Source organism: Centropristis striata, chromosome 23 (genome assembly GCF_030273125.1).
Source record: "Centropristis striata isolate RG_2023a ecotype Rhode Island chromosome 23, C.striata_1.0, whole genome shotgun sequence".
NCBI classification, from domain to species: Eukaryota; Metazoa; Chordata; class Actinopteri; order Perciformes; family Serranidae; genus Centropristis; species Centropristis striata.
The window spans coordinates 26244770-26257643 of record NC_081539.1 but is presented as its reverse complement, the minus strand read 5'-3'; the positions used below and the strand labels follow the sequence as shown (position 1 = coordinate 26257643).

Sequence of the window (12874 nt, the reverse complement as noted above, 5' to 3'; positions counted from 1 at the left end):
TGGTTTCCAAACGTTAAATCAAAGACTATAATGAGCAGGCTCTGTGTAAGGAACAAGGAAACTACAGGGAAAGTACACGTGATTGCACAAATGAACTGTAATTAAAATATATTATTAATCAAATTTAGCATATGTTTACCATACACTGTAAAAAAAAATGTCTGTAGCCTAGATTTTACGGTGGAAAAACTGCTAAACCATAACAGTAAAAGACTGTAGCCTACAATGATAAATGGGTTAATTCAGTTTCAGTAGAAATGAAACACCATAACTGTATAAATCAGCCAAAACAGTATTTTTTTTAACATTTAAAAAAAAAAAAAACATTACTCCACTGTAAAATACACTGGCACTGTGTTTGTAACAAAAATATACTGTTATAAGCCATAACTGTAATTTTTGCATTTATTTTTTGTAAAAATATTTTTTCTCATTGTTAAATGTACTAAACACCATATCTCTATCAAAATATACTGTTATATTTAATGGTAAAATAATTAATTTATGCAGCATTCATATAGTATTTTCTTGTGAATTATATGGCAGAACAGCATTTATTTTGATGGAAAAACTTTTTTTTTTTTTACGGTAAAATATGGAATAAAATGCCAATCTTAAACATGAAATCAACAGTGCTAATATCATTTTACTGTAATATTAGAAAAAGCTGCACCGTATTTACTACGGTAAAGTTCTGGCAACCACAGCTGCCGGTTTTTTACCATAAAAACAACAGATGTCTTGATCATAGCACAAAATACTGAAATATAATTTAATGCAAATTCAACCACTGAATTGCATAAATGTGTTAGATGTTTGTCCTTTTTCTTTTGGCTTTTTAATGAGGTCATATTGCTTATTTATTAAATCTTTATAAATGTTGCACAATGCTGAGATAAAAATAATTCCTTATACACTGGCTACACAACGTGAAGCCTTTTTAAATCTTGTTTAATCATTTTCTTCAATTAATAATTAAAATAATGTAGTTCATGAGGTCTCACTGGTAGAGGGCATGCCTTTCTGTCTACCACTTCCATTCTCTCTATCACTATCTAATAAAGCTGAAAAAAAACATAATGAAAAACATAATGTTTATAAATTGGTTTCCATGATCCCTGCTTTGAAAGTGGTAACTTGTGCACCTCCATGTGTCTGGTCAGAAAACTTAAACAAATAAAGACAATAGTAAAAGTAGTTTTGGGGGCAGATGTTTGATTTTGCAAGCAAAAACTGATAATTTAGACAGCATCTACATAGCCAAAATGTGAAACTCACTTGAAAAGTCAATAAATACACACCAACAGTAAGCGAGGCAATGTGCCAGTTTTCTTTTTCTTTTAAATTTGTATTCAGCAAAACAAGTCAGCTAACTAATATGATATAACATTGCTGTATTGTATGAAAATAGTGTAGTAGTGTAGTCTAGTGTATGTGTTACAGGCTGAGTTTTCCTTTTTCTGACTGCACTTGAAGGCATCAGCAGACAAGCCCAACAACATCCCTTTAAATCCATGAGAATTTGGGTGTTTTAAAATATTTTTCACATCAGTCTCAGGAAGGTAATAAGCTTTGAAGGAGTAACATTTCTTTGTCTTCAGTTCTGTCAGATACAGGCCTAAAGCAACACTGACTGCTCCCTGGATGCATTTATCAAAATGACCTGCACATCAGCATGAATGCATTCATTCTTCCAGCGATCAGTGTTTTAATGATTGGTTGGACATGATGAATTGCAGCCTTGCAGTTGGATGAGGCCCGAGGAGCCATCTATCAAAATGTGACATTTTGGTATGAATTAAAAAATGCATCAGTTCCTGCTCTTATTACATCCAGCAGTATTTACTACAGCAGCTGAGAGCCAGAGGAGGTGTGCAGCTCAGCTTTCCTCTCTCAACTCCCTTATTTAGTCAGGAACAGAGAGAGGGAGGAGGAGGATACAGGAGACAAGAAGGGGAAGGAGGAAAAGAAAAAGGCAGACACTTTCTTGTCACAGATGAGACAGATCCCAGCCTGGCATACAAACTCTTTGTATTTACACACACACATAGTGTACACACACAAAAGAGAGAGAGACAGTTGACTATAATTGTTTTAGGAGTTCTTAATGTGCTTTACTGCGCACAATAATGAATAAATGTCTGACTAAAGGAAGTGAAAATGCTCCAGGCTTCACTTTGACACATCTAATAAAAGCTACATCTTCTTATAATGAAGTTAACAGTTCAGCAGTGAATTTAACTCTCATGTTAAAGAAGAAGCATACTGGAGCATTTCCAGGGAAACATTTGTATATATTTATTTTTAATCTGTACAAAATAAAAATAAAATAATTTTCAACAACTACTTTAGTTACTAGTTATTTACTGTAGTCTCAGGCTGTTGCAGGCCCCAGTTTGACCTCTCCTGTCTGTGTGCATGATGGAACTTCTTGCATTTTTGGCGTCCTACAAGTTTGACCGCTGGACCACATTCACACCAGTGTAAACACCGCAATTCCTCTCAGTCATCAAGTGTGGCTGAAATAATCACTATTGCTGATTGAACCTGTTGTATAAATCCCAGAAACATAAAAAAATGTCTGGATTAACAGTACACGGTCGCCCAAGTTGGAATAAATATTTTTAACCTCTTTCCATGAAATGATTGTGACAATGTGATTTATTTTTACATCATATTACATTACATGTCATTTAGCTGACACTTTTGTCCAAAGCGACTTACAATAAGTGCATTCAACCTGATGGTACAAGCTTTAAACCACAGGAATGAAGTTAGTATATAACTTTTAAGAGCCAACTGTAATCGCTACAAGAGTGCTATACGTTAAACAAGAAGAGCATTTTTCAATTAAATTAGGCAACCATGACTTAACTGAGGTATTGTTGAAAGACTTAGGTCCTCAGCCTCTGGCGGAAGATGTACAGGCTGTCTAAGGTCCAGATGTCGGTGGGGAGCTCGTTCCACCATTTGGGTGCCAGGACAGAGAAAAGTCTGGAAGTGGTTTTGAGGTAAGTTGACCCACGCAGAGTGGGAGTCACCAGCTGTTTGGCTGATGTAGACCTAAGAGGACGGCAGGAGTGCAGGGTTTGACAAGGTCCTGGATGTAAGCAGGGCCTGAACCATAAGCAGCAGAGTACACCAGAGCTAGAGTCTTGAAGCGTATCCGTGCAGCCACCGGTAACCAGTGGAGGGAGGGAGGAGGGGTGTTGTGTGTGAAAATGTGGGAAGATCGAAGACCGATCGAGCAGGGCGGATTCTTCTGATGTTATGCAACAAGAATCTGCAGGATCTGGTGGTGGCGGTAATGTTTGCATTGAGGGACAGTTGATTGTCGAGAGTCACACCAAAGTTTTTAGCAGTCTCGGTGGAGGCAACCACTGTGTTCTTGACAGTGATGTGGAGGTCAGTGGTGGGAGAGCCATTCCCTGGGAGGTAAAGTAGCTCAGTCTTTTCCAGGTTGAGTTTGAGGTGGTGTGAGGACATCCACTGGGAGATGTCGGCCAGACATGCGGAGATATGTGCTGCTGCCTGTGTTTCGGACTGGGGAAATGAAAGGATTAGCTGGGTGTTATCGGTGTAGCTATGATAGGAGAAGCCATGCGAGTGGACGAGATAGCCGAGGGAGAGAAAAGGAGCGGACCAAGGACAGAGCCTTGAGGGACCCCAGTGATGAGTGGACAGGATTCTGACACAGAACCCTTCCAAGTTACATGAAAGGTGCGGTCCTAGAGATAGGACTTCAGTAGAGAGAGGGCAGAGCAAGATACTCCAAGGTGGTGTAGGGTGGAGATGAGGATCTGGTGATCAACAGTTTCGAAAGCCGCATAAAGGTCAAGTAGAACAACCACAAATGAGAGAGGCCGCTTTCGCATTGTGAAGCTGTTCAGTCACAGCAAGAAGGGCAGTCTCTGTTGAGTGGCCCTTCTTAAAACCAGACTGGTGAGGGTCAAGGGGATTGTTCCCATAAAGATAGGAGAGTTGAGTGAAGATAGCCCGTTCCAGAGTTTTGGAGAGGAACGGCAGGAGAGAGACGGGTCTGAAGTTGTCCACTAAAGACGGGTTGAGGGTGGATTTCTTTAGGAGAGGATTCACCCTTGCTTTCTTTCAGCGAGTTAGGGAAGCAGCCAGTAGTCAAGGATGTGAATGGGATCCAGCAGACATGTGGTAGGACGGGCAGAGGTTACAGGGCTGGGCACTTGAGGAGGAAACAGTGGTTGCTGAGAGAGTGGGAGATGATGACAAGGAAGGAGGAGAGGCGAGTTGTGAAACTGGATGGGTAAATGAGGAGCGTATGTCCTCAATCTTTTTCAAGAAGTGGTTTACGAAATGGCTTGGTAGGAGTGGGGGGGGGGGGCAGGAGGTTCATAAAGATGGAGTAAAGCTTCTTCGGGTTGGAGAATGAGGATTGGATCTTGGTCTGATAGAAGTCTCTTCTTGCTGCGAAGGCAGAAGAGCAATCAAGAGAGGAGGAGAGAGTAGAGAGGAGAGTGTCGATTGCAGAGGTGGGCTGCAGAAGTGAGAATAAGTCAGATGAAGGAAGGGAAGAAAGAACGGATGAGGCCAGAGCAGGGGGAGAGGGAGCAAATGTTGCGGTGGACCGGTACAGTATCTGTCGGTGGGGGCAGACAGTCTGATCGGGAGAGTGGGAGCCGGAAATTGATGCAACTCCTGGTGAATATGAGATCAAGGTGGTTGTCGGCTTTGTGAGTACGTGGTGATGGAGTGAGCAGAATAGCGAAGGAGGGGAGTAGAAGAAGTAAGTCTGGTAACTTCTCGAGCTGGATGTTGAAGTCGCTGAGAAGAACAAGTGGTGGGCCATCTTCAGGAAAGTTTGAAAGGAGGACGTCAAGCTCCTCCAGAAATTTTCCCAAAGGACCAGGTGGGCGGTAGAGAACAACAATGGTTATTGGTGAGGGAGAAGTTATGGTTACAGCATGGAATTCGAAGAACCGTGGGGAAAACTGTGGCAGTGGATGTAGGGAGAACTTCCAATCGTGGTTGATGAGAAGACCTGTTCCCCCACCCCTACCAGTGTGAGAAAAGGAGAAGGCAGCCAAAAGAGCTGCGGGAGTGGAAGAGTCATACTTAAATTATGAATTTCAACATCGGGCATTGCTGAAAAAAGGATTTCATAAAACCCTCATCGTTCCAGTTAGGAGCGTATATTTTTGCTAGAATTACAGATTTATTAAGGAGTTTACCAGTGACTATCACATATCTACCGCTTAGGTCTGCTATCATTTTTTCAGCTGTGAATGAGATATCTAGCAGTGCCTCTGGCCTTAGAGTTGAATCTCGAGCGAAAAACCTCCCCAACCCAGCCTCTACAAATTCTATTAACATCAGCGTTGCGAAAATGTGTTTCTTGTAGAAACGATATGCCCACATGCAGTTGAGAGAGATGAGCCAGTACTCCATTCTTTTTAACTGGGTGGTTTAAGCCCTTTACATTCCAAGAGATAAAACTGAGCTTTCTATTCTTAACCCCAGTCATTTAGTTCAATAAGAAATTGATGCAGGTGAGTATAGCTGGCATCATTATGGTGAAAAACAAGTAGTGCAAAACAAGAAAATGCGAAAAGAAAGAAAAACAAAACAATCCAGAGGATATGACCCCCACCCCACCATGGCACCTACCCAAACTAAGTGCAGTACTTATCCAACAACGACAAAAGCTTCTACGATGCAACTCTAAAGTTGGAAGTGACAGCTTATATCATCATCATGAAATCAAGAAAAATAAATAAATGATAATAATAGTAATTTAGCAATAAAGGATAGAAATTGACTTTGCTGAGAACTTTGCAATAACTTTGCAAAGTTGCAGAATGTGACTCTGGTAAAATGGATCACACTCACACATAAAAAAAGAAACCTCTCTTTTCCCTTCTTTCCTAATACACAAACAAGAAAGAGTGAGAGGGGCAGGGATCCGTCTACGTCGTTGGCAGTCCGACACGGATAATAAACTGAGCCAGTGCAGTGGTAACCATAGGTTGTTATTTTTAAATGTACGTAAACTAAGTGAAATTAAACTGGTCTCATATGCAAACTTTCAATATAATATCATAGCAGTTCGACACGGACTAGTAACCATAGCTCCACTTACAGACTGTGATCGGGGGAATAATCTCCAACAGTGCACACATTTCAGCAGTCAAAAATGAGAAAAAGCAGCCGGTTAGTCCTCCAATGTGGGCATATTGTCGCTCCAGTCTTCTCGATATTTGCTTTGACAAAGGCAGATGCATCCTGCGGTGACTTGAACTCGTGTTTGGACCCGTTATGTGTGAACTGGAGGGTTGCAGGATATGCGAGCGAGTATTTCACACCAGCCTCCTGAAGTCGTTTCTTTACTGGGTTGAAAGCTTCTCTCCTTCGAACCAGGTCAATACTGATGTCCGGATAATAGCTGATTTTCCGCCCCTGGTTTGTCAGCTGCCCAGCTCGCTCCCAGGATAAGCGTAGAATCAGTTCCTTGGTCTGGTAATGATGCAGACGGGCGATCATGGCTCGCGGAGGCCCATTTTGTTGCGGCGGTCTGACGGTTAGCGCAGTCCACTGCTGGTTTACGAGGGAAGCTGTCCTTCCCAAATACCTCCACCAGGAAAGTTTCCATGAAGGTGGTGGGATGACCTGGTCATCCCACCACCTTCCTGTTTTCCTGGTCATCCACATGTGCACGGAGCTTTTCATTCTCAGCCTTCAGATCAGCATATGAGCGCTCCAGTGCGGTGACTCTGCCATCCACGTCGTTTAAACCTTCCTCCACCTCCTGAATTTTTACAACATGGGATGAGGCTGCAATGAAGCTCCGACAGGATCTCGTCTTTCATATGGTTGAGTAGCCCCTCCAACTTTCACTTGTGAGTTTGGAGCTTTTAGCTCAGCTGGAGTAGCTGGCTAACGTTAGCTGCGGTCTCGCTCGACTGGGCCAAAGACGGCTGGCTTGCTCTTGTGTTGGGTCTTTTGCTCATCATGAAGTCCTGCTGTTTGCCAAGTCTTACAACAAAGTTCTACACACCCAAAATGTGTGTGTGGTTCGGATAATTTGATGATTTAAGTAAGTAATTCCCGAAACAGGAGTGCAGGAGTGTGCATCTTCACTCCACCATGACTAACCCTAACCCTGACAAGCAAACAACTTTTAAAAAGTTTATTTTCTGAGTTCTGATCGATCAGAGCTATGCTATGCAGGAGATTCTCAATACCCAGCTGAGATCTGCACTGAGTGCAATTATCTAGTTTATATGTGCTTCTACTCTAAAGGAGGGAAACTTGTGTTCAGGCCAGACACCAATTAAAACCACAGCTGTAAGTTGCAGCTGCTTCACTAACTGGATGATGCAAACATATGTAACTCCTGTTTAACAAAATACATATGGTATTATTCCTGATATTCGTCTCTTGGAAAGTAGTTCTGCAATATGACCATGGAATTTTTACATTTCATCTTTATTTACAAGTGAATGCTGATGTTGGTTTTGCTGATTTTATTAAAATTGGTGAAGATTACAGGAGAGAAAGTTGGACAGGAATGGGATGGGAGTTTTGCCAGCTTCTGCTGATTACTGTATACATTGTCTAAATATATATATATATATATATATATATATATATATACTCATTGGTCACTTTATAGCTAGCAATGTGAATCAAATAAAGTGGTGGTGTGGTCATCTGCTTCAAGGTTGGACATGTTTTGTGTTCAGAGATGGTCTTCTGCAGACCTTGGTTGAGTGGTTATTGAGTTATTGAACCAGTCTGACCATTCTCCTCTGACCTCTGGAATCAACAAGGCATCACGGCTCACTGGATTTTTTTTCCATTCTCTATAAACCCCAAAGATGGTTGTGTTAAAATCCCAGTAGATTGAGAAATACTCAGACCAGTCCATCTGGCACCAACAACCATGCCACGTTCAAAGTCACTGAAATCACCTTACTTCTCCATTCTGTTGCTCACTTTGAACTTCAGCAGTTCGTCTTCACCATGTCTACATGCCTAAATGCATTGAGTTGCTGCCATGTGATTGGCTCATTAGATATTTGCATTAATGCAGTTTAAAAGGTGTACCTAATGAAGTGGCTGGTGAGTGTACAGTATGTTGTAAAGAGGCATGGATTTTCTTTTGGATCAATAGATAATAAAAAGATTCTTAAAAAGACAGACAGCTGACAGTATTCTCCATGTGTAAAAAACATTTATTGACCAGTTCCTTGGTACTGCACTGTGAACTGCAACATGTGAAAATATCTAACCCGTTATGATAAACTCCAACTTAAAGAAGACTGCTGGTTCATATACATTTTCTTTAAACATACAAATAATACATATTTTAATGCATAAAAGGTCTTAATTGTGTCATAGGTCCTTTAATATTACTATAAATACACAGTAGAAAAAGGCTGTACAGGTAGAAGAACAAACGTTAAAGTTACAGAACAGGAACTCTACGATCAGCATCCAGTCATATGATGACAAACAACTATAAAACAATGTGTACATCAACAGGCTCTCAGATGTCTTTTTCTCGCTCATCCATCCATCCATCCGTCCATCCATCTCGCAATCTGTCTTTCCCAAAATTCTCCATCCTTCACCCAGCTGGCTCTCAGCGTGGCGCTCTCACTTGGCTTGGCGCTCATACTCGTCCTGCTCTCACTCTCTCCAGTGAGACACACATTTACGCCCACACACACACACACACACATATATAGACACACACTCAAATACACACACTCAACATTCTTGCTCAGCGTCTGGACAGGTCACCACCTGTGAAGAAGAGAAACAGTGAGACTGATGGAATAATATCTCTGCTGCCTCCCCTAAAGGATAAAAGATAGAGATGAAAGCATTTTCTAGACTTGATATATTTTGTGTATCTGAGCTTTTAAAATTGGAACTGTATTAAATTGAATCTACTGTAAATAAATGATAAGAAATGCTCTTATAATGACAGCAGTTGATAAATGTCTCCATGTAAGCCGCCTTGTGTCTTGTAATAAGTGTGTGTCAATCAAAAGAGAGAGGATCAGATGAGAAAACTTGAAGTGGCACTTATTATATGCAAGTGTGTGTGAGAGCGGACACACACACAGTATCAAAGATTGATCGCCGTAACGACCAAATCCGTCAGACGTGATGTCCGCGAGAATGTAGTGCTGGGAGGGGAATATGAGCGGGGGGGATGTTCTGTGTCGTATGTGGCTACATCCAATTAACTAACGCAATCAGCCATGTTGATGAATGGATTAGCAAATAATTGCTTCAGAGGTGGGATCCTTGATTGAATTATTCATGGTGGGAAAAGGCAAACGTATGTTTCGATGAGATTAGCGAAGCGTGTGTGTGTGTCGGCCTTGTGTTAATGGGAAGTGACTGAGGAGTTGTATTGAGAGAGAAAGAGACGGACAGGATGTGTTGAGTGTCCTTTTCTGAGCTGCCTTCTATTGGAGTAAAACACACTCAGACAGTGATGTAACAGCAGATATTTCTGTGGGTGCTTTCTTAAAACTGACCCTTCCACTGTAAAAAAAAAGATTACTGTATTTTTTTTTACATTGCAATGCGTGCAAATGTCCTAGAAATGGGTAAAATACTTTTATTATACATTTTAACCATAAAATGGATGTTGAATTCTGTGAATAAATGGGAAATTATAGATTATTTTTACAATATTATTGCTTTATGGTCTTGAATGTTTGGTTACTAGTGATGGGTGAATGAAGCTTCATGAACCATTTTCTTTATTTTATGAGCCCACTAGATGGCGCACTCTGTTCACCAAAGAGCTGAAAGCACATTCAATTATTGCGTGAGCCTTTTTCTTTAAACCAAGTGCTCCATCTAGTGGACTTAGAAAATACAGACAATGGTTCATGAGGCTTCATTGGCACATCACTAGTAATAAAACCAAATGAGGACTACATCTTTACTGTCTTTGCTCCTAGCTTTGTGAGCCTACATTTGCAACCCAACACGATATGTACAACATTTGTGCTCATCTTGAATGCTATGGACGGAGATTATGTTCTAATTAACACATGAACATAAAATGTTAATGTTTGCCTTTGTTGTAAGCTAATGCTAGCCCACTACTGCTAGCCCACTAACCCTAGCCCATTAATGCTAGTAACTATTACTAGCGATTACATTTAATTATTTTTTATTTTTTTTTATTTTACATCATACAAATTAATGTAAAATCAAGACAACTTTCTGTTGTTTTTTTTTTTTTTTTATATACAGGAAATCATTAAATTGAATGTAAAACAAAGTAAAAAATATTTTTTTTAAAAAGGTGAAAAATCTCACGTACAGTCGTACTAAAGTAGAAAAACAACAAACACCTTTAGCTATTCTACAGATATATACTGTATATTATCCGTATTTTTAGATTAATTGATTGAAAAATAACTTTTGGTTGTTTTATGTCATTTGATGGTAACTTTTGCTGCCAGACTTTTTATGCTTGTCTTACAATTTTTTATTTAAAGTGTACATTTTGAGCAAGGTGGGGTTAGTATGCCTTGCATTTCAGTTTGGAACATAAATCAACACATGCTGCTTATGTCTGTTGACATAAATCAAGTGCATGAAAATATACATAATACCATGTGTACTTGAAGCCTGGTGAACAATAGAGACAGTAAGCGCTGTTGTATTCTTCAAGCTCTGTTTGTCAACTCTTAACAGCTGTCAAACGATGAAATCCATATGTTGCATATGGGTATGTAACAGAACAACAAGTGTTACTACAGCAACTGCAACACGATCTGCAGCTGTTTGATGTTCAATTAATGATCAGTTTCTGCTTCAAGGTTGGACATGTTGTGTGTTCAGAGATGGTCTTCTAATTTCACTTAACAAGATTTCTTAAATTAAGATTATTAAATCTAGAAATAAGCAAGTTGAACGCTTAAAATAAGAAAGTAACTCTTGAAACACGATAAATTATCTAACACTTCTAAATCTAAAGTTTTTTTTATCTTGGTAAGAAACAAATAATTGTCAGGTCACTCTGCTCGGGCCAGTTCATCGCTGCTTTCAGCTTTAATTCATCTTGTTTTATCTTGTCTTGCTGCATGGACAGATAATTTCACTTGAAACAAGATAAGTTAAAAAAAAGTTAAACTTAAACTGTAAAGTTAAACTTTAGATTTAGAAGTGTTAGATAATTTATCTTGTTTTAAGAGTTAATTTCTTATTTTAATTGTTCAACATGCTTATTTCTAGATTTAACAATCTTAATTTAAGAAATCTTGTCAAGTGAAATTATCTGTCCATGCAGCAAGATAATTTCCCTCAGATTTAGTGTTTTTATCTTGTTTTTAGTCACACCTTTTTTGCAGTGAGAGAGAATTTTCGATTAAGTTGCCCAAAAACTATGCCGTTTCATAATGCAAACAATTATTGTCTTCGGTTTGGACACTTATAGTCATGTATTGCCTCAGGACAGCATGAACCAGAGAGAGAGAGACAGACAGACAGAAAGAGAGAAGGAGTGTGAGCGAGAGCTGCTGCTGTAATTATCTTTACAGTTTATGAAAGTCATTCATTTCAGGTTTCCGTCTCCCAATCCTCCGCCTCATCAACAACTCTGTTTTACTGCATATGAGCAAATGCAGCAATAACTTACTTCAATGAGAAGCAGAAGCGCTGCTACATGTCCTTGTGTGTCTAATAGGAATGTGAGGATCGGCTCAATCTGAAAGGTAAGCATCCTGTGGAATTTAGTTTCTGCAATAATCTTCTAGACACCTATTATTTTTCAATCCCATGCTCTGACTTTCCCTGTCTGGGACATATCCAGCATTCCCTGACATTCCTCTGTGTCTGCTGGGAGCCTGGAGTGTGTCAACAAGTGTACTTATTTTGATCACATTAAATATAATCTTTATGTGTATGTAATTCTAAATCAAGATAGTTTTGACTGAATCCAACACAATACAATTAGTCTGTTTTTAATTGTCAGACACTTCCTGTTAAGTTATTAACTCAACTTGTAATATAGTTAGATTTAATTAATAATATTGTGTGCAAACAGTGTAAGAGGCTCTGAAAAGTCACTAAATTTAGCAACAAAGTCACTAAGTTGGCAACACTGATTCGCCGGCTTTTTACAAATGGCATATGTTGTTGTTGTGTAGAGTCACATCCCGCTTAGCGATCTGTCCAAAAAAGTCCCGACAAAAGCCAGCTCCGGACTGCTCGTATTCAAATTAGTGGTGTTTGGGCGAGTGAGACCTGCCTCATTCCGGGTATTGCCTGGTAGTGGAAACAGCCCTATTTACTGCCAGATGACATATTGATAACCTTTTCCACTGTCACTGTCTGCTACTTGCTTTCTCTCTCTTTCCCTGACATTCCTCTGTGTCTGCTGGGAGCCTGGAGTGTGTCAACAAGTGTCGCGTGCACACATTTTAACATATATTCAAACTCTGGGTACTCACAGTGACGTGAGAGATGAACATGCAAATGCACCTGGCCACAGTCATTAGTCCTCACCTTGGCAGCTGGTGCACTCGCAGCTGTGTATGACGGGCAGAACGACCGGCTCGCTCCCTCCGCTTTCACACTGCAGGCTGAGGAAACGCACCGGGTTGTCAGGGTCCAAACGGTAGCTACAGCACTCGCAAACTGACTGCAGGTACGGCTCCTGGAGAGGAAAGAGAGAGAGAGAATGACATTAACCCATTTAGGCCTAAAACACCTGGAAAAAATGCCTGGAAAACCTCTGGGCGGTTTTGAAAGAATCCCCTAAAAACTGAAGTTTTTCTGGAAATTCAACAGAAGATTTTTCAGCCTCTGTAGCAGATAGAAATGAAATTCAAAAAGTATTTGAGAGCTTATACCCGTGGCTTTC

At 40.1% G+C, this 12874-nt stretch overlaps 1 protein-coding gene across 1 annotated transcript in view; it reads right to left on the bottom strand.

Moving 5' to 3' along the window:
- Positions 1 to 8186: 8186 nt before the first annotated feature.
- sspo (SCO-spondin) overlaps positions 8187 to 12874 on the bottom strand; it is a 138349-nt gene continuing 133661 nt past the window's right edge. The window contains exons 116-117 of the mRNA XM_059327455.1: positions 12517 to 12667; positions 8187 to 8781 (exon numbers count right to left, since the gene is read on the bottom strand). Coding sequence (XP_059183438.1) covers positions 8759 to 8781; positions 12517 to 12667 — 174 coding nt within the window. The 3' untranslated portion in view covers positions 8187 to 8758. The remainder of the gene's footprint in view (positions 8782 to 12516; positions 12668 to 12874) is intronic.